General features: G+C 48.4%; 1 protein-coding gene across 1 annotated transcript in view; it reads left to right on the top strand.

The window, feature by feature from the left end:
• Positions 1 to 6647: 6647 nt before the first annotated feature.
• Positions 6648 to 20775, top strand: part of msk (importin-7 msk) — a 139052-nt gene continuing 124924 nt past the window's right edge. The window contains exons 1-4 of the mRNA XM_084602529.1: positions 6648 to 6848; positions 15737 to 16146; positions 16710 to 16956; positions 19205 to 19299. Coding sequence (XP_084458655.1) covers positions 6765 to 6848; positions 15737 to 16146; positions 16710 to 16956; positions 19205 to 19299 — 836 coding nt within the window. The 5' untranslated portion in view covers positions 6648 to 6764. The remainder of the gene's footprint in view (positions 6849 to 15736; positions 16147 to 16709; positions 16957 to 19204; positions 19300 to 20775) is intronic.

Genomic DNA, 20775 nt, shown 5'->3' with positions numbered 1-20775 from the left:
TTGTGATAGGCGCGTGTATTGGCTAAAAAGATTAGCCTCTCGGAGTTCCCGATAGGTGCTGACCACTCCAAGGGCCAGCAAATGCTGGTTGGATGTGGCACCGGGGAGGTCAAGAGCCCGGTTGATAACTTTGCGATGTATGACCTCGAGTTGGTCCTCGTCATGTTTGCGCATGTAGGGGGTTGAGTAGAGAATTCTACTCGTAACGAATGCATGTGCCAGCCGCAAGGCATCTTTACTTCGTAACCCCCCACGCTTATTGGAGACCCGGCGGACCATACGGCCCTGGTCGACATACATGGTTAGTGCTGCGTCCGGTCTGCGTTGTTGGTGAATAAAGAGACCAAGAATGGGGATCCCCTTGACCTCTCTAATCGGACCCGAAAGAAGTGTAAGGTGAATTGATGTGTCGTCCCGAGGGAAGGACGGATGTGGAAAAATTCTGATTTGGTGGAGGCGCATTGCAGACCACAGTACGCAGCGTAAGCGTCCACCACCTCCGCTGCCTGTTGTAGGCATGTTGCCATGTGTCCAAGATTACCTTCGGTTGCCCAGATAGAAATATCATCCGCATATATGGCATATCGGATGCAAGGCATAGAGCTTAATTTTTTGGGAAGGTTTTTCATTGCAAGGTTAAAGAGGAGAGGAGACAACACCGCATCTTGTGGTGTACCCTGGGATCCGATGGTATAGGGTCCATGTTCCGCCTCTTGAATTCGAATGTTGGCTTGTGTACCCGTGAGAAATTGCCATATGTATCGATACGTATTCTGACCACAGTTGGTATCTTGGAGATGATGTATTATTACTTCATGTTTGACGTTATCAAAGGCTCCTTTCAAATCTAAGGGCAGGACTACCTTGTCATTGTGAGGGTGTTCTTTAGGCTCTAATATGTCATGATGAATTTGTAGAAGGATATCTTGAGCGGATTTCTGTGGTCGGAAACCAAGCATAGTGTCCGCAAAAGTGTGATGTGTTTCGAGGTAAGTGGCCAACCTGTCTCGCACCATAGTCCATCAATTTGCCGACACAAGATGTGAGGGAGATAGGGCGCAGGTTTTCCACATCAATGGGCTTGCCTGCCTTAGGAATAAATGTCACTAGGGCTGTCTTCCAATCCTGGGGGAGAGGAATCTCTCCCAGCCAGATTTGGTTGGTAAATTCAAGGAGGGTATGGTAAGCTGCATCCGGAAAGTTCGCGAGAAGTTTGACGGTAACCTTGACCTGGCCCGGTGCAGTACCGCGCTTCATTTTGGCTAGGGCCTCCTTCAAATAATATAGCTGCAATGGGGCATCCAGCTCCAGATTTGCTCGGCCTGCGTATGAGCATTGGGAAAGACGAGGGTCTACATGTGGTACAAATATATCTGTCACAGAGTGTTTGGGCCAACTGTGTTGTAGTACCGGGAAAGTTATGAATGACATGGTGGAGATGCCGCGTCGTTTCTGCACGTGTTTGAGAGGGGTCTATAAGTGCATGAAACAAACGCCACGTATTACGACGAGACATCTGGCACGCAGCTGTGTTACATCGATCCACCCAGTTAGTGTCGGCTAACTGAGCGGCATAGTCGGCAGCCTTTTGGGTGAGTTCAACGATGCGGTGTTTCTGGTTTTTCCATCGTTTGGTAAGACTGTCGGGCCTTCCAAAGATGGAGATGGTTGTCTACTTCTGGGGTGGAGTCGGTGAGTTGGATGCGTTGTTCGTTAGTGCGGAGAGTTGTTGTTAGAGAGGTCACCAACTCGTGATATCCCGAGCGGACAGGTCAACAGAGGGAAGTGTCGCGCGGAACTACGTCCAATAAGGAATATGCGCTTGTTTGGGGCGTTAGGGGCCTTGTGTATATAGTGGTAATTATAATACAGTGGTCACTGCCCAGAGCGTCTTGCGTATTAAGCCAGTCGGCGTGCTTAATATTGCGGGTAAGAGTCAAATCAGGGCATGTATGTCTTGTTCCTGAGTTGCCCATGCGAGTGGGATTGGCCGGATCGGTGTGGATGGTAAGACCGAGGGTCAAAATTAGTTCCGCCAATTTTCCTTCTTGGGGTTCCTCTCTAAGGTAGCCCCATTGCCGACCGGGAGCATTGAAATCTCCTACAATGAGCAGGGGGTCACGTCCAGCCACGCGCACATGAATCGGACGGTCTGTGCTTCGCAAAGTTAAGACTGTGACCATGGCATAGGAGTATTCGAGGATCGATGGAAGGGTGACCTCTTGTGTTGTGTAATCTTTGTGGACTAGGATGCAGGTTTGTATGTCCCTCTGGAAAGTCTGGTAGTTAGTGAGTTTGGCGTTGGCTCCTGGCTGCTGAAGGGCGACAAGAGCCACGGGGAACTGAAATGTTCTGCCGGTCCTCGAAACCTCCGCGATTCCACTGGATTAGTGTGAAGGGATGTGTTTGTGTGGATGATCGCGATCTAGCTGTGGGGGCCACGATCAGAGTTTGAGAGGGTGAAGGATGTCACTGTGTTAAAAAGGTTCGATCCACTTCCATTCACGGGAGCTGGTGAGATGATTACCCCTGCAGACCAGGCACGTTGGCTTGCAGTCATGTGGCGCCATGCTCTCTTCAGTGGCGCCGACATTTTGGCCGCATAGGCCGCAGCGTTCGTTTACTGGAGCCAGACAGATGTCGGCTCGATGGCCCAGTTCACCACACCGGTAGCAGGCTGGGATCGTACGTTTGTGCTGGCAAATTGGGGCGAGCTAGTCATCTGATTGGAGGAAACACCGGAACATGATTTTTCCACGGCTTCCGGATTCGTAGTGACTACACCCGGTTCCGGCGTTTCGACCAGTCAGGTGACTCGAGGTCACGTGAGATAGCGACACTGGCCCAGGCCCGTATTACGAATTTACGTCCAGTCAGATGACTCGAAGTCACGTGAGATAGCGACACTGGCCCAGGCCCGTATTACGAATTTACGTCGTTATCGAAGTGTTGCTATCTCACGTGACCTCGAGTCACCTGACTGGTCGAAACGCCGGAACCGGGTGTTGCCACTAGGGACCCGGAATATGCTGGGCCCATATTCCGAGTTTGCGTCGTTATCGACAGGACTATTTGTTTAACCTACATCAGTTACACCAGCGTAGAAAATCTATACCTACAATGGATTTTTGCTGCAATGGCGTAGGTGCTGTAGGTTAAACAAATAGCTCAGAAGTGTTGCTATCTCACGTGACCTCAAGTCATCTGACTGGTCGAAACGCCGGAAACGGGTGTTGCCACTACAGATCCGGAAGCCGTGGCAACATCAGGTTGCCACACTACGGCTCCTCTTTCTCTCTTTCCACTTCCACTCCCACCTTCCTCCCTTCCCTTCCCTTACGGAGCGGGTCAGGTGTCCACAGAAACAAGTGGGACAGATAGTGCGCCTTTCCCTTTCTGTGATCCCATTAACTTGAATAAATAAAATGGCGAGGGACTAAGTAGTGAAAGGCGAAAGCCTGATTGTAGCATTCTGCTACGCAACTGGCAGTAATTAGTAGTTAATTAGCAATTTAAGGCAATTTTTATTTATTCAATCAATCAATATATAGTCAATTAGCGAATTACTTATTCAGTCATCAATTGGTAATCAATTATTTCAATAATTAGTAATTGATCATCTACTGACGTATGCCAATATAAGGCACGCATTTCGCGCATGCTGGTGCTCCGTGATTCGTCGCGACCTCTATGATGTCATCCCGCCTCGGCCAATCGAAACGCCGCAAAAGCGGGACACATTTTGTCCACGGGGTGGTCAAGGGCGGCAGTTCCTGGCCCTGCGGGGCTGGGACGGTAGGTCAACGCCGCTTGCGGCGGGGCAGCCAGCCACAGAGTTTTGTCTGTTGTAGGCCGTCATTCAACCCGCCTCTGCTTCGGTGGTGGACAACGGCTGTTGCGGCACACTCTCCCATGATGGGGCTGGGACACGTAGGTCACCGTCTCTTGCAGCGGGGGCTAGCCTACCACCGTATTTTTAATCTGTTGTAGGCCGTCATTGCACCCGCCACCGCTTCGGTGGTGGACGACGGCTGTTGTTGCGGCGCGCGTCTTTCCTTCCCTCTTCCTTTTTATTTATTCTCTATTTTCTCTTCTGTCTGCAAGAGGCAGCGGAGGTGGCTCAGCTACAGAGCCAGTAGCAGGTCTGTGCATTTTCCTTTCCTGCTTCCTACAGCCACAACAACGTCTTTCTCTCCCTTTTCTTTTTCCTTTCTTCTCTAGTTTCTCTTCTGTCCACACGATTTTATCAATCAGTGTTTTTCAGGCAGCGGAGGTGGCTCAGCTACAGAGCCAGTAGCAGGCCCGTGCATTTTCTTTTCCTTCTTCCTGCAGCCACAATAGCATGAGCCATTAAAGGCTTTCGCCTTAATGATTTACAGGAAAGGTACAGTACCTGTCCCACTTAGTGAACTGATTTATTTATAGGAAGGGAAAGGCGCGGTAACTGTCTCACTTGTTTTCTGTGGGCACCTTAATCGCGCCGTAAGGGAAGGGAGGAAGGTGGGAGTGAAAGGGGAAAGAGAGAAAGAGGAGCCGTAGTGGAGGGCTAAGTAATTTCGACCAACTGGGGATCTTTAACGTGCGCTGACATCGCACAGCACACGGACGCCTCTTCGTTTCGCCTCAATCGAAACGCAGCCGCTTCAGTGAACACCTGAACCGCGCTGCAAGGAAGAGAGAAAGGTTGGAGTGAAAGCGGGAAGAGAGAAAGAGGTGCCATATTAGAGGACTGCGGAATAATTTCAACCACCTGGGTTGTTGTGGCTGTAGGAAGAAGGAAAAGAAAATGCACAGGCCTGCTACTGGCTCTGTAGCTGAGCCACCTCCACTGCTTCGTGGAGATAAAAGAGAAAATGAAGAAAAGGAAGAGGGAGAGAAAGACGTGCGCACCTTGGCGCGCGTCCTTCTCTCCCTCTTCCTTTTCTTCTTTATTTTCTCTTTTATGAGGTGCGCGCGTCTTTCTCTCCCTCTTTCTTTTCTTCTTTATTTTCTCTTTTATAAGGTGCGCGCGTCTTTCTCTTTATTTTCTCTTTTATCTGCAGGAAGCAGCGGAGGTGGCTCAGCTACAGAGCCAGTCGCAGGCCCGTGCATTTTCTTTTCCTTCTTCCTACATCCACAACAACAACAACCCAGGTGGTTGAAATTACTCCGCAGCCCTCCAATATGGCACCTCTTTCTCTCCGCTTTCACTCCAACCTTTCTCTCTTCCTTGCAGCGCGGTTCAGGTGTTCACTGAAGTGGGACAGGTATACTGTGCCTTTCCTGTATATCATTAAGGCGAAAGCCTTTAATGGCTCATGCTATTGTGGCTGCAGGAAGAAGGAAAAGAAAATGCACGGGCCTGCTGCTGGCTCTGTAGCTGAGCCACCTCCGCTGCCTGAAAACACTGATTGATAAAATCGTGTGGACAGAAAAACTAGAGAAGAAAGGAATAAGAAGAGGGAGAGAAAGACGTTGTTTTTGTGGCTGTAGGAAGCAGGAAAGGAAAATGCACAGACCTGCTACTGGCTCTGTAGCTGAGCCACCTCCGTTGCCTCGTGCAGACAGAAGAGAAAATAGAGAATAAATAAAACGGAAGAGGGAGAGAAAGACGCGCGCCGCAACAACAGCCGTCGTCCACCAAAGCGGTGGCGGGTGCAATGAAGGCCTACAGCAGATCAAACTTCGGTGGCAGGCCAGCCCCCGCTGTAAGCGCCGGCTACCTAGCTATCCCAGCCCCATCAGGGAAGTAACATTCAACCACCTGGGTATCACAAACGTGCGCTGACATCGTAGAGCACTTGGACGCCTCTCCGTTTCGCCTACGTCTAAACGCAGCCGCCAGCGGTCGGGGTTCGAAAATGGGAACTCCAACACAGTAGTCAGGTATTGTAATCACTGCGCCACTGCGGCGGGGCTGCTTCTTGGGCCTTTTTTTGTGAATTGCTACTACGCGAGAATTAGTGCATTCCTTCTACCGCTTGGAGCTGTTTGGACGAGTCGCATCGCCCTGCTCTCGCCGCATTGTGCTTTATTTTGCAGCGTTCAAACACTGACCACCGTTAACTCAGCTGTAATCTTGGTCGCGAGTCTGGACTGCATATTTTCCTACGCAACAGCGTTCGATGTTGTGTCTGTAAAGTGGTCCTTTTTTATCCGCGATAAACCGGTTTATTCTGACAGACTTGATTTGTCACTCGTCGGTCGAGACCATGGCTCGCGGGCCCGTCTCTCGCTTTTGCGCCTACCGTCTACTGCGTGCCAGACCCGAACACCGCATATTAGGTGCAGCAGACGACGGGACGTGCGCTCAAGATCCGCATTTTGTAAATTTTGTTTATTGGTATATGATGGTTGCCAGACACGTAAGCTCTCCACAAATAAACTAAAAATGTAATTTAAAATAGCTGCCTAAATAACTGTTAAAACTTGCATATTTTACAGCTTTACGCATCAAGCTGAATCAAGTGCGTAGCCCTAAAATGGTTTTATGGCCTCTTTGATGGCAGCAAAATTAAGCACCGTTTTTGCTCTGACAATAAAAAAAACTTTTCTTTTTAAAGTAAACGCAAGTCTCAATAAAGTAATGCTAAAAGATTTTACATCTTGGCAGCTATTTTTTTTGTGACACGTAGCTTTTAATTGCTGCCGCCGGACGGCGCAGCGGTTCTTTCACTTGGAGCATGTCTCGTGGGTGCGTCACCGGTGCACAGTTCACGCGGTTCACGTGAAGGATTTATTAACCGTAGTTTTTCGCTTCCTGGTGCCTCACAACTTGCTTAACCATGGACGCAGGCCAGCTCATCGAGATCCTCCGGGCCACAATCGATCCAAACCAGCGTGAGACAGCGGAGAAGCAGCTCGAACAGGTGACTGCATGGCGAAAAGCGACTCTCAATGGGCCATGAATGGCGCCATTGCTGTGGCTGTGAAAGGGGGGAAGGGGGGGTGGCCTAAGGGTTCTCGAGCTCAAAAATTTTCTTGCGCGGAGTCGGCCCTAATGGAGTGTTCTGGAACGAGCGTCTCGTTCGGGCTTTCGGATGACATACCATCGCTGTCTCAAGGCCGTGGGCACAGCGATCGTGAACTGTCGCGTCTGTTACGACGCGCTTCATTTGTGTCTGTCCCTCGGTGCCGGCATGGTGACTGGGCTGCGCTGACGAAATGTCATCCCGCCCGATGTCTCGGACGCCCATCGTCCAGCCACGCGGCGTCAGCGCTTAGCCCGAGCTCAAAGACAGAATACGAGTTCCCGCTGCGTGGGCCCGAAGGCATGTCATCTGCCGTCCCTGCTAGGGCTGACTAGTAGGAGATATTTTTGCGCTCAAAAACCATGGTCTGCGTGCTGTCGTGAATATCCGTCGACAAAGCTTTGTAAGCGCAATTGGGAAGGTTGGCGCGCTGCTGCAGATCCTTTTCATCCGCGCAACAGCCACAATGGCGCATTGTGGCGCGAGCGACCGGCCTTGTCCGGACTGCCAGTGGCGCGCTGACATGCCGTCCCCTTTGCGTGCTGCGCATGTCTTCGCTGGGCGATCGGCATGCATTCTGACGAAGCCCGCGTTCACCCATCGGCATCTGCTTAGTGCCGCGTTCTTGAATCATGTTGACGGGGCGTACGCGCACGTGTCGAAGGGCGGTCGGTCACAGCACGTGGTGCCTGTCGCCCTGCGTGCGTTCGAACTCCGCCGGGCCGCGATCGCTCAACTCGCATGTGCAGTTGCTTTCTTACGGCGCTGGAAAAGTGCATGGCAGCAACTCCGAAGGATGGTGCCTTGCCTTTAGACGCCGCCCTAGTAGCACACCTGTGTTCGTAAGACGGGTTACTTCGAGGGAGTACAGGGGCTGTCATCATGCCTTACATCCACCAGGTGCTCTCACGCTCAGCGCAGTTAATCATCCAGGGAACTGTCAGTCGTTTGTGAGCGTGATAGATCGTTCTCGTTCGTCAAAGATTGCTGGTGTGCAACCACCACCTCTCGTTTGACGTGGCATCGGATTTGCAGTGACAACAGGAAGCTGTGCAGTATCGTCATGTGTTTTCAGACTAGTTTATTTGATTACCCATAAAAAAAATTGATTGGTTCAAGTACTCAACGTTAATAACGCATATTTGTCTATAAAATGGCTTGTCATTGCAGTCAGTTTTCATTTTCATATTGTGCAACTGTTTTTGCACACATACATCAACTTCTAAAACAGTTTTTCTCAATGAGCACCTTAAAACAAGACCTCTGACCTCTTCTCACATGCTTTGTCATTAAAATTTGGTGTGCGTGCCTTTTTTTTTAAATTTTCATGGTCACTTGTTGCATAGTTGAAAACCTGCCATGCCCTTATTATAAGTGTCTTCCACTTCTTTGTGTAGTGCTATACTAAAATAGAGAATAGTGGTACCATTGCTTGTACATCATTTTGCAATACAAAAATGCTGGTTTGCCATGATAGTCATCATGCCCCACTCTTGTTCGCATCGAAAGTGCATAGGCTTAGTATTACCATCCATTGTCATGGCACTCAGATTTTCGAACCATGTAGTGATAATCGCGTGAGCACAGTCACGTGCTACCTTTATATTCATGAAGTAGGTTTACGTGTAGCTGTAACAGTCCTTGACATTTACCAAACTCTTCAGTTCAATTCTGGTTTGTCTTGGTGTGCTGTTCATATCTGCCGGTACATTGCTAGCCAGATATGGTTGGTCCTGCCACCCAAAGCCCTCTCCTGTTTTCCCTTGCTGTTCTTGCCTAGCTCTCATGCCTCCTCTAATATTCAGGGGAGAGTACGATCTGAGCAGCACCAGGCAACTGAAAAACGACTAACTTAGACTGCTGCCAGCACCTCAAGCTTGTCCCTAAACTACATCAGATATGTATTATGGATTGACTCCATGTGGGTAGTGGCACTCAGTGGCAACTAACTGAATTAAAGTGTGCAGAGTGCTCCCATTGCAGAGGTAGCATTGTGGCTGGCAATGAAAAAAAAAATGGATGAGGTGCTGATAAGAGTTTTAGCCAGGCCTTGTTATGGTGGAATTTCAAGGAAATGAACAGGGGTTTTGCCATTTGTTGGTAGTTCTGTGGCTCTAAAGAGATTTTATGCATGTCATATGGAATGACTGCAAGCATTTTAAATTAATCCATTATGAGGAAGTACAAAGTATGACTTTTTGTTGAAAAGCTACTGTATGCCAGCTATGGCAAATTGTCCTTTGTCTGCAAAGTGTGAAGTTTGTAAAGTTTTACATAGAATCTTGTTCAACCTTTTGAGTGCCACGCCTAAATATACTTGGGCAAGCCCTCATGCGAATTGCTTGCAGCACCTGAGTATACTCGTGCTGAATCTCGCACTTGCTCCTTATAATTTCTAGTTTTATTGAGTTTGAAAAAAGAGCTTGAATTAGCTCTGTAATCTGTTGAGCATATCTTATTTTTTTAACATATCTAAAATGCTTATGTATCCTTTAAAAAAACACATTGTATATCTCATTCACATACCTGCCAGGTCTCCCGAATTATCCGGGACACTGCCGAATCTTGATGCTTTTGTACGATTGTATGACCAAAACAGAAATCTCCCGGAAACGCTCCCACGTTTGGCCAAATCCTTTTTCTAGTCTGGCCACATAGCTCCAAGGTTATCTACCGCTTGGCACCGATTGATATCATGATCAGTGAAAAGTCTAAAAAGCATAGTCGGCCAAGCGCAGTAGTTAAAACTGCCAGAACTACTTTCACTTTGCTGTTTGAAACTGTAGCTCCGCCACCGCTTGGTGCGGTTCAGGCGTGGCGCTAAGGTCGGGTTTTGTCTAAAGTTCCAATGGCTTAATTTCTGCCTTTAATGTTTCTACACTAACGCCGGTTTTTGCTTATTCAACTAGTGTTCTTACTTGTGTTCTTTGTTACCTTCGGCAGCTCAGTTGCATGGTCTAGTGCAGTTTCTAAGAGGCGCGAGTTGTGTTGTTTAGTGCCGCGTTAACATAGTCTTCGGCCATGGCGCTAAGCAAAGAGCGCAAGAAATATCTTCAGGTCTTCCTAAGGCAGTATACTGCTGCGTTTGGATGTATTGTGCCGTCTCGGAAAGGCGAGCATCGTGCGTTTTGCAGTTTGCAATTGTGACATCAGCATCTCGCACAGTAGCACAACGGACTTGGCTACGCACATTTCGTCGAAGAAGCACTCAAGCAACCTTCAGTGCCAAGACAAGCAGCAGCGTCTCCAAGATTTCTTCAGTGCATAAGACGACAGCGATGTCATCCGTGCGGAGTGCTTGTTTCCGATTGCTTGTTGGAGCATAACGTCCCGCTGAGCACCTCTGAGCACCTGGGATCTGTTCCCGAAGTTTGACGTTGCGAAGCGCTACGCATGTTCTAGAACCAAGACGACAGCTATTGTCGGTGAAATGGCGCGTCACGCACAAGAGAGCATGGTGAGTGCCCTGAAAAAGTGTGTTTTCAGCTGCTGTGGATGGCAGTAGCGACAGCCAAGCGCAGCTGTACCCGATCGTGGTTACGTATATTGTTGAAGAATTGGGTGTGATCGATAGCAAACTTCTTGTGCTGAGCATCCAAGAGGGCCAGTCAACTGGGCGCAATATCGCCAGATTGCTGATAGATACACTGAATTCCTTGGACATACCATTGTCTAACTGCATAGCTTTTGGCTCTGACAACGCCGTCATGCTGGGAAAGAAAAATGGCGTAGCGGCAGCGCTGATTGAAGCCCAAGAAAATGTTACTATAATTGGCTCTCTGTGCCATTTAATCAACATTGCAGCAGAAAAAGCGGCGTGTTGTCTCCCAGCGAAGGAGGACGAAGTCCTCGTAGATATTTTTTTCATTTGGAAAAAAGGGCAAAAAGAAAAGCTGCCCTTAAGCATTTCCAAGAAATGCATAACATTGAGTACCGAAAAATTCTGAAGCACGCGCCAAACCGATGGCTGTCGCTTGGGAAATGCCTGGAAAGGTTAATGAATCAATGGTTACCTCTGTTGAGTTTCTTCCTTCATGAGGTGAAAGAAACCACAAGTGCGCAGTTTCTGTCATACTACCAAATTCCAAAGACTCCAGTGGTGTCGGTGTAAAGTACAGAACTGGAACACATGCCGTGCAAATTGAAGAGAAAGAAGGCAGCAGGTGCTGCACCAGTGGCAGTGAAAAAGACTAAACCCACTGATATGGTGGACCAGAGTAGGCCACCATGCATAACACATGAAGAGAGGCTGTTTCAGTTTTTCAGCTCTGACCTCAACAAAGCGTGCTGTCTTTTTCTGAATAACACCATTCCTGTCTTTGAGGCATTGAACGGTCGGCTGCATCTCAAGCTCCTCAAACACACGCATTGCAATCTTTACTTCTTGGTCTTCTTGAAGACCTGCTTTCAAGGTTTGTGCAGCCACACCTTCTAAGGGAACACAAGGACCTACTTAAGTTGATTACCATGACAAAGATGGACAGAAGGATGATAAAGACATTGTGGTGGGACTGGAAGCCAAACGCATTGTTCAGAAACTCAAGCCAAGTGAGCAAGAACAATTTTATGAAGCTGTTCGGAAGTACATGATCGCTGCCTGCGATTATATTCGCCTCAAATTCCCTTTGGCTGACAGTGCAGTAATTCTAGAGTCGCAGATCTGAAATCCATCGACACTGTGTACTTTCAGAATATGCTTTTCTTTGTGGAGCGGTAAAGGCATTTCTGAAAAGGGCAGCATCTGCCACATCGAAAATTCCCCAACAGTGAGCAGTGATGTGCCACGTCAGTGGTTTTCGAACAAAAACCACCCAATTCCCGCCCTTGAACCAAATAAAAACAACTAATTCAATATAAATGCCTAGTAACTCCTTCATTCCCCCCTCCCCGGTCCGATGAGATCTCCCTAATGCCTTTTCTGTGAACCTGGCAGGTATGCATTCAGCAGTGTATGCTTACTTGGAAATACACCCTGTGTTGTGGATGGAAACATGTCCTACATTATCTTTTGTTTGCCATGAACTTTGCGTGATTTGTTTCCAGCATGGAATTCATACTTGAAACTGAAAGGGGAAAAAAAAAAATGACTCACAGGGAACAGGCACTTTCAAAATACTTGGCACTCAAAGGGATGTTATCCAATCGTAAGGCCTCAATGTCACTACTTGCTTAAGTTGAAAAGGTTACTGAACCATCTGTAAGCAGGTTGGACACACAATGGTATAACATTCCAGCCAACTGTTGTGGCTGTGACCTTTGCATGGATCCTGTCGTTTCAAACAAAAGGACTGGTGGCCTTGATCTCAAAAGTTTGGCAGGTATGCACGGCCAAGGTGCGACGGCTCTCCCTTCACATGTGACACGTCAATGCCAGTCGGCATCAGGGAACACACATTCCAGGGAACACAGGGAACACACATTCAAGTGGCCTTCATCTTGGCGTAGTCTTGGCTCATCGGTTCTTCCAAAATGTACCAGTCAGTGCTCTTGCCCGCGCATTGTTGTTGCTGAAACGATACACAGTGGTTCCCTCACAAGCAGGTGTCTCTCTCTCTTGGGCCTTATCATTCCAACCTGGACTCATCAGTCGTTAGACCTTGTTATGCCTGTCACTCCAAGCTTCTTTGTAGGTGCCATTCACCTCGCACCATGCGAATAACTGTGCTGACAGGCCCCTTTGTATACTATGAATACATCAGAAACCACTGCGACTGGGCGCCATCACTTAACACTGTCCTCCATGTTATCATGTGCCTACACCGACCTTTACAATTCGCATCATGGTATTAAGGTTAGAATGTATTGGAACACAGTTGAGTGATGGATTCTTTGGTAGCAAATGTGCCCGCTTTAGAGGGAGGCGATAGGGGTTCCCTCTTTCATTTTGCACCTTTACATTTGGGCTTTCCCGGGTTGTCACCACCATATTGCTTTCTGGGCTGTGTTGTGCAACTGACATAGGCATGGCAGAAGCGACAAAGACTTCTCTAGCATCTTTCTCTCTTGCCTACATTGCTGTATCATTTGTTAGACCACCTGGGGTTCTTTAACGTGCACTGACATCGTGTGCTGTGCGATGTCGGTGCACGTTAAAGAACCCCAGGTGGTCTAAATTTCCAGAGTCCTCCATTATGGCGTCTCTCATAGCCTGAGTTGCGACGTTAAACCCCACAAACCAACCAACCATTTGTTACCCAGTGGACCATAAATCACTTGAGCATAGGCTTTTAAAATATGATTACACCTCTGTCACATGAGCAGATTTAATATCATTCGAATCGAATGTCATTCAATGCATCAAATGTCATTCGGTTTGTTTCGGTTCTACACGGTAAAATACAATGTCATTCGCAAATGGTGGCAATTATGATCAGCTATAAAAAAAATATTGCACTTAAGGAACATCAGTGCGCATAAAAGGCATTTGAAATCATTGTGCAACATTTTAAAGCTGACCAAAACATTTCTGTACAATAATTCAAGCGAAAAACATTACTTTTGGCTCTGCTGTAGCACTTTAGCCATAAAAATCCAAGCCAAGTGTCGAGTCTCACAAATTCGATAAATGTAAACAAACAATATGGCAGAACACAGCGGAGCGTGGATGCACAATGCGGAGACGCACGGAGACATGTAGAGCATGCAAGTGACGTCCAAACTGTGAGGCGCTCAGTCACAACTTTAAATAGTTTCGAGATAAACATATGGGGAGATGCGGCCACTAAGGAACACAGAGCCCAAAATGATCGTAAGTCGCTTCCATGACTGGACCGCTGCTGTGACCGAGAGTAATGCCCTTCCGTGAGAGCCTGCAGTGCGGATAATTTTATGCCTAAATTAACAAGTTTTAAAATAAAACTTTAGTACTATTATTTTTAAATTTTACTGCGCGCAGAACATGTTGTTGCGTTACTTGTTTCTGCTGTGTATCTGGCGTCGAGTACACATTCGGTTCGAGATTGAATGCGAACGAGTTCCCCAAACTCATTCAATGAAGAATGTCATTCGAACCTAATGGCATTAAATTTTCTCGTGCAACAGGGGAATTATGACATCAGATGCTAATGTCATTCGGTACGAATGAGAATAAACTTGCTTGTGTGACAGGGGTATTAGTCTAGTAGGATACAACTCAAGTACACATTGTCTAATCTTCAAAGGAATGCCTCCTTTGGGGGACGTTAAACACTGCGTACTCAGGGAGCCCCCTTGACAGTAATATCGACTGATTGTCATGATGCTGTGAAATACCCTTGCACCTGGTAGTTTGGCACCACGTGCTGCTGGGGACATGACGAACCAGGTCAGCTGTGACACGTCAGTCAGCCGATGGTATTGGCTGGATGACCTTCTTTGAGGGACAATGCTGCTGCTTTCATAAGTTGCAGCTGGGTACAGTGTCATGCACCTGCACTTTTACAGATAGCCTGATCACAGTCTCCTCTGTGCTGCTTGATGTCAAGAAGCCTAGCTGGGCAAATGAGTTTGTTTGTGCTAGTTATATTTTAGAGCGCAGCTCTTTGGCGTCCGTTCCTGGGTTTCGCGTCGGCGTCGGCCTCGTAACCAGCTCCGCCCCCCTTTCATCCCCCCAGCGCTAGCAGCGACCGACTGATACCGCTGGATGCCGCTGACGCCGCTAGAGAGTCAAGATAACGTGACTGCATAGAACACCGTCGCCGCCATGCAGAAAGAGGAGGGGAGGGTCCCCCCCCCCCCCCTGTTCCTGTGTGGCGGATAGGGTGCTCTTCAGTTGCCGACACGCCGGTTATTTCACGTAGGCCCCGGCACGTGAAACCTAGACCTGGTTCTTGGCGCTGCGGAAGCGAGGGTATCATATTGTTTGCGTCGGCATCGGCGGCGTTGTCCCTGAAACCAACTCCGCAGCTGGGGTTGACTCACTGTCGGCGTCAGCAGCATCAGTCAGTCGCTGCTATCTCTTCCCTCCTCCCTTTATCGCGTTGTCCGCTTGCTGCGCGCGCTTCTGCCCCCATCGTTTGCCGCTGGGTGTACACGCCGCCCCCCTCCCCCCTCTTCCTGCGAGTCTCCGGTTGCCAAAGCGCCGGCTCGAACTTAATTCCTTTCTTCGCTCCTCCTCCAATGCAACCCCTGTGCGGTGGCAATCAGAGAGCCAGATCGGTGGCGGCGGATCTGTATATGTGCACCGCCCGAGCCGAAATTGCCGCTGCCGTTCGCCACTGCGAAATTATCTGCCAGTTCTTTCTGAGCCATTAGCGAGACGACCGGTGGAAGTTCTCCGTCTGCTGCTGCTGCTGCTGCTAAACGAGCTGCCAGAGCAGAGGCCCAGCGCCGTCGCCGCCACAATCCAGAGCAGTAAGCGAGGCTGAAGCAGAAGCTCATCGCCGCTGTCGAGAAGACCCTGCCGTTCGCACCGCCGAAGCGGAGGCTCATCGCCACCGTCGAGAGCAACCAGGTGTAAGCGAGGCTGAAGCAGAAGCTCATCGCCGCCGCCGAGAAGGGAGTCTTTGTTAAAGGAATATGTGTGAAAAATAAAAAAAAGTTCTGTGATAGCGCATACATGTGTTGCTCGATTTCTTTGCCTCAATCTATCGAAAAGGTGAAACAGCTTATTTGCTGCGCTCAAATTTCGCATTAGGAAGTAACGTAATCGTCGGTAATTTTTTATCCATTCTCTATGCACTTCATGCGGTGGCTCGTTGCCTGAAATACTGGGGTGGTTCCATTATGTGCTGCCTGATGCACACTACACTGCAAAGAAATAGGTGGTGTGCATCATTAATAGCATCATTGTTTCCATGGCGCTGCAGGTGCACAAGATCATTGGTTTTGCGCCGTCGCTACTGCAAGTGGTGATGACAGCCACTCTGGACATGCCCGTCCGCCAGGCGGGTGCCATCTACCTTAAAAACCTGGTGCTTCAGTTCTGGCAGGAGAAAGAGCCCCCACCACAGTCGCAGCCCCAACCGCAGCCGCTGCCCTTCCACGTGCATGAGCAGGACCGGGCCATGGTGCGCGATGCACTTGTGGATGCCATGGTGCACGCCCCCGAGCTGATCCGGGTGCAGCTGGCATCATGCCTGAGCTGCGTGCTCAAGCACGACTTTCCGGGCCGGTGGACGGGGGTGGTGGACAAGATTTCCATCTACCTGCAGTCTCCCGAGAGTGCCGGCTGGGCAGGGGCGCTGCTTGCACTCTACACGCTCGTCAAAAACTATGAGTGAGGCCTTGACTGGTTCAGTTTTGTGCTACACATGGTGTATTGGACAGGGGGTAGAAAGAATTTTTGTGACTGAAGGAAATCATTGAGAATTATAGTCTGTGCTATTGGAGGCTGTGGACATGGCACTATCAGGTTGCGCATATTTACTTGGGCTGTAGCTCTTCATTGCTTTCTTCAGCAGTCAGCATCCTTTGTTTATGTTATAGGCATGCATGCTTCCGGAAATACTTCTTGTTTAGTTATCTGTGTCTCATACTTTATTAGTACCAGCTACAAAGTAGCAAACATGGAGGAAAGCTTATTTCTTTCTTTTTCCAACCTGAAGAGAGAACTGCACAGCTTTTGCAAAACATTTTCATAATTATTTTTTGGACTAAGGTTACTTGCCTGTTTAGTATTCTTTGCATTCACCTAGATTTGATGACAAGCATTTATTTTACAGAAAGAAGGCACCCCAGCTTTTGGTTTTTTTAGCAGCTGCAAGCTGCATCCAGGTTGAGTGTAGTTGGAGTAAAGAGCAACCTTCACCCCTTTCCCCCTTCCTAATTTGGTGATGGCAGATACAAGAAGCCCGAGGAGCGGGAGCCCCTGCATGAGGCAATGCAGATGCTGCTGCCGCTGTTGCAGCAGCGTCTGGGACAGCTGCTGGCTGATCAGTCGGATGCCTCGGTGTTGCTGCAGAAGCAGATCCTCAAGATCTACTTTGCGCTTGTCCAGTACCACTTCCCGTTGGGGCTCATCTCGCGCCAGGTCTGCACACAGTGGATGGAGCTGCTGCGCGTCATTTTGGAACGTCCTGTCCCAGACGTGAGTGGACTGTGCTGTGGGGCTACACCTCCCGGGCAGGCTATTTACTTTTATTCCAAAACAAGCAACTGTTCTCGAATAATTTGGCCACTAAATTGTAGCTTGATGCAAGCCTGCTTTACGGTTGTATCTGGGTGTTATGAAATTCAAAAAGCGACATTTTTAGTTAAATTCAGGTTTTAATTGTATGTAGTGTTCAAGTGAAGACTTGGAATGGCAATGCAGAACAAAAACAAGACAGTAAATGCGTACCTGCCAAGTCTTCCGGTTTGATAAGTGGCTTTTGCCCGTAAAGAATTAGTTTTGCAAAACTGCCTCTGAAGAACCGGCACCCACATTGTAATCACCAGTATCATCAGAGGCCTTGCTAGCACCACCTGCATCATCGGCTATGCAGCTGATCAAGGTCTATTTGAGCCAAACCAAAGTAGCTGTGGCTAACCATGGCAAACAAAATGAATGTATTGCGTAAAATATTACGTTTCTTGTAGGCGGCGGCAAATTCGGTAGCAGCGGTGCTCGGCTGGCACATCATCAGGCACAAGGTAGCTCTGTAACATGAAGCTGGCACCTCATGTTACAGAGCTACTCTGTGATAGCTCATCTTTCGGAACCATGGTGGCCAAGTGTGGTCCAGACGGAATTGCGTGTAGAGGGGCTAGGAATTTGCTACCAACTAGCCCAAACCAAACATCGGGGCTAGGAATGGTTTTGCATTAAAAACTGTAATGACACTAAGAGGAAACTGTATGCCCATCAGTTTGTGTCTGCTGCGGAGATTTATGCTTGATGTTGCTACTTGTGTGTGTTTAGAATATTTAGATTAGGACTCATTGGACGCTGCCTGAAAGTGTCTTCCCCGTTATGTCGCCAGGTTGGCAGAGTATGTAATGTAAATGTAATCACTTTGAAAATGTTTACATAGGCCCATGTTGCTAAAAGCCATAAAAACGAAGCAGTGTTTTATGCAATTGTGGCAGCAGCCAGCGCAACCTCCGTTGTGGCTTGCACTATATGGCCAAACATGGGTATAAGGGGGATAGGCGGGCAAGTGGGAGAGACCACGGCGTGCTTACAGGACAGGGCGTGAATAGTCGTGCTGCCACCGCTAGACTTGACCAGCCATGGAGGCACATGCCTCACGCATGTTTGCGCTTTCACACTTGCCAGCCATTGGGCCCAGGAAACATTCTTCAGCTGACATTGCTAGCGCTATCTGCTGCCCTTGCTTGCGACATGTGGCAAATATTGGCGGTGCAGTGTCAAGGGCATCTGCGTGGCTGTGATTGATGTGGTATGCATTGATCGCCCCGAGCCATTTTCTTTGTTTGCAATTATTTTTGCTGCGTTTGAGCATGAATTGCACTGGAACATGGTGTAACATTCTTAAAGCGAGAGCAGCTGAGGGGCTGCCACATTAGCCACTCTAATAGCACTGGAACTGGGCTCACTGTGTAAACTACGGCTGCTTGTTGTGATTGTAGAGGTTCCTCTCACATCAGTTTGTGTTCTGCGGTCGTGAAGCAAGTGCGCACAGTGGAAACACTTATTGCCGAATCCAGCTTGATGTGAATCCTGTGGAGTGCAGTATTTTAGTGGGTGTTAAAGGAGGTGTGCAGAGCTTAGCTCGGAAGACCTGCTCTGTATGCAGGATATGAGCTGTTGGGTGTAGTCTCACAGAGGTTTGAGCATCAGTTGTGAGCAAAAAATTACGAGGATGTATCTGCTAGGCGGAAGTTCGCAGGTGACATGGTTGGTTGCTGATTGGGCGAGACCACATGTCTTGGCTGAATCTGCAGGATCTCAACTTGGGTGTGACATTTTAGATGCGAATCAAACCATCTGGAACCCTTGGATCTTGCTTCACACTAGCTACTTCTAGGCTACGCAGGCTTCTTGCTATGACTTAGTCAATTTGGAGCATTATTTCTTTGCCAGATGATATTACACACAATGTAGTATCTTGACTGTATGCTAATGAGTATGTGGGAGGTGAAGAGGCATTGGGCAATGGATTGGTGATTGAGTCAGTAGTTAAGCGCATGTACACGAACGAGGCACTGCATGGGGGCAGCAGAGGGTAGCTAATAATGCTTACATTGCATATAACCTTAAAGGCCAAGCTTAAGTGTCCCCCCATATTTATTTTTCTGATCAAGTGTAATGGTTATGCCTTTGTATAAGTCAAAGAGAGCAACCGCAGCGAAACGTGTTGTGTACACAAGTATGTCTTTTATAATTTTCGCAGCTAGCCAACCAGGTGGACGAAGATGAACGTCCCGAACTCCCTTGGTGGAAGTGCAAGAAATGGGCCTTCCATATTGTCGTACGCATCTTTGAGAGGTGAGTTGGTGGCCACTCAAGCTGCAATATGTGCATGCGGGCTCTTTTGTCTGCATGGACGTTGGCGTGTAAAGGAGCATTTTATACCGAGACGTAGTGCAAGTGTGTGCACTGACTGGGCAGCGGCTTCACAATGGCCAAAGTGCGGTCTCCCGCACTCCCAACGGTGCTGGACTGCCAGCATGCTTGGCGACCTCTGTGCACTCTGACAGCACTGGCGGCAGCGTGGAGCATGTGCCTGTTCTTTTCCGGGCTTGCCGAAGCCGCCCACACTGGATGCACTGCGTGCCTCTCCCCAAAACAAGCTTACTGCGACTCGTGAATTTCATGACAGGTGGCGTGCTGTGCGGAAGAAATTATGCGTGGGCATGCTGAGGCTCATGGCGGGGCCCTGCATATGACACGGTTGGACTTAAAGGGGACTAAATTATCGCCTGGCATGGCATCCTCAACCTATGTCTCCGAATGTAACTGACGCCACTGGAGCAAAAATGTTGCAGCATTGTTTGCCACCAAAACAATTGTCGTTATTAATATGGCAGTACTACTTTACGGGGTCGTAACTGGCTCACCATCTCGGTGCATTGACAAACCGGCAGGCACTGCTAGGTTCGGCTTCGCTAATAAGATGGGAAGGCGAGATCCGAATACAGCCTTTCAGGACCCTTGGATCCAGAGTTAGACAAGCTGCCCTAAGGCCATGCAGCTACATTTGTACGGCTTGGTTAGAGAGGTGCTTTATAGCCAAGGCCACTCGTGGCAGTTAGGCAACATACATCATGGTCTTCGTCACGATCGTGTCTCTGGCAGGTAATCGTGCGAAGACAGTGACCTTGAAACATCTGTTGCAATAAGCTACACCAAACAAATGGTCTCGTATATTATACTAGTTTTAGCCACGTTAAGCCTCTGCAAATTAACTAAATCTGTTTGCGTGCAGAGTAGGCATCTATTTGTGTGTTCATTTGCACTCTTGAACACAGAACGAAAGGCATGACTTCACGTGTATGCCAAGCTTCGGACTAAAACATTCTGCATAAAAAGGCATCTCGTTCCTTTGTCATTTTAGAATGCCTTTTTTCTGGGCTTTAGTGGCAGACTTGCTTGCAGGAATTGTTATGCATTCTTTTAAGACCAATATCATATAGAAAAAACAGATTTTTGCTAGAAGTCCAGCTTTGTTACGATGAGGCTCGACTGTACGTACGAGCAAGCTTTTAGTCTCCATATGTAGGTTACGTGAAAATAATAATTAAGATATCCTTCCAGCAGAGAATAATTGCACATGAGCATTCACTGCCACTGTGCATGAAGTCAAGTGAAGGCTGAGACCCTGTTCCTGTTCCTTATTTTAAAAATGGCCTACATTTTTTTTTTGTAGTCTCGTCTTCATCGTACCGCAAAGTGGCTGCTATTCTTTTTATTTATTTTTTTTTGTATCGTGCTCTTGACCTCGGCAGTGTAGCTTTGCGTCTT

The sequence above is a fragment of the Amblyomma maculatum genome, chromosome 4, assembly GCF_055883805.1.
Source record: "Amblyomma maculatum isolate TAMU_Amacu chromosome 4, ASM5588380v1, whole genome shotgun sequence".
Lineage (NCBI taxonomy): Eukaryota > Metazoa > Arthropoda > Arachnida > Ixodida > Ixodidae > Amblyomma > Amblyomma maculatum.
Note: the sequence above shows the minus strand (reverse complement) of the source record. Positions and strands in the feature narration are given on the sequence as shown.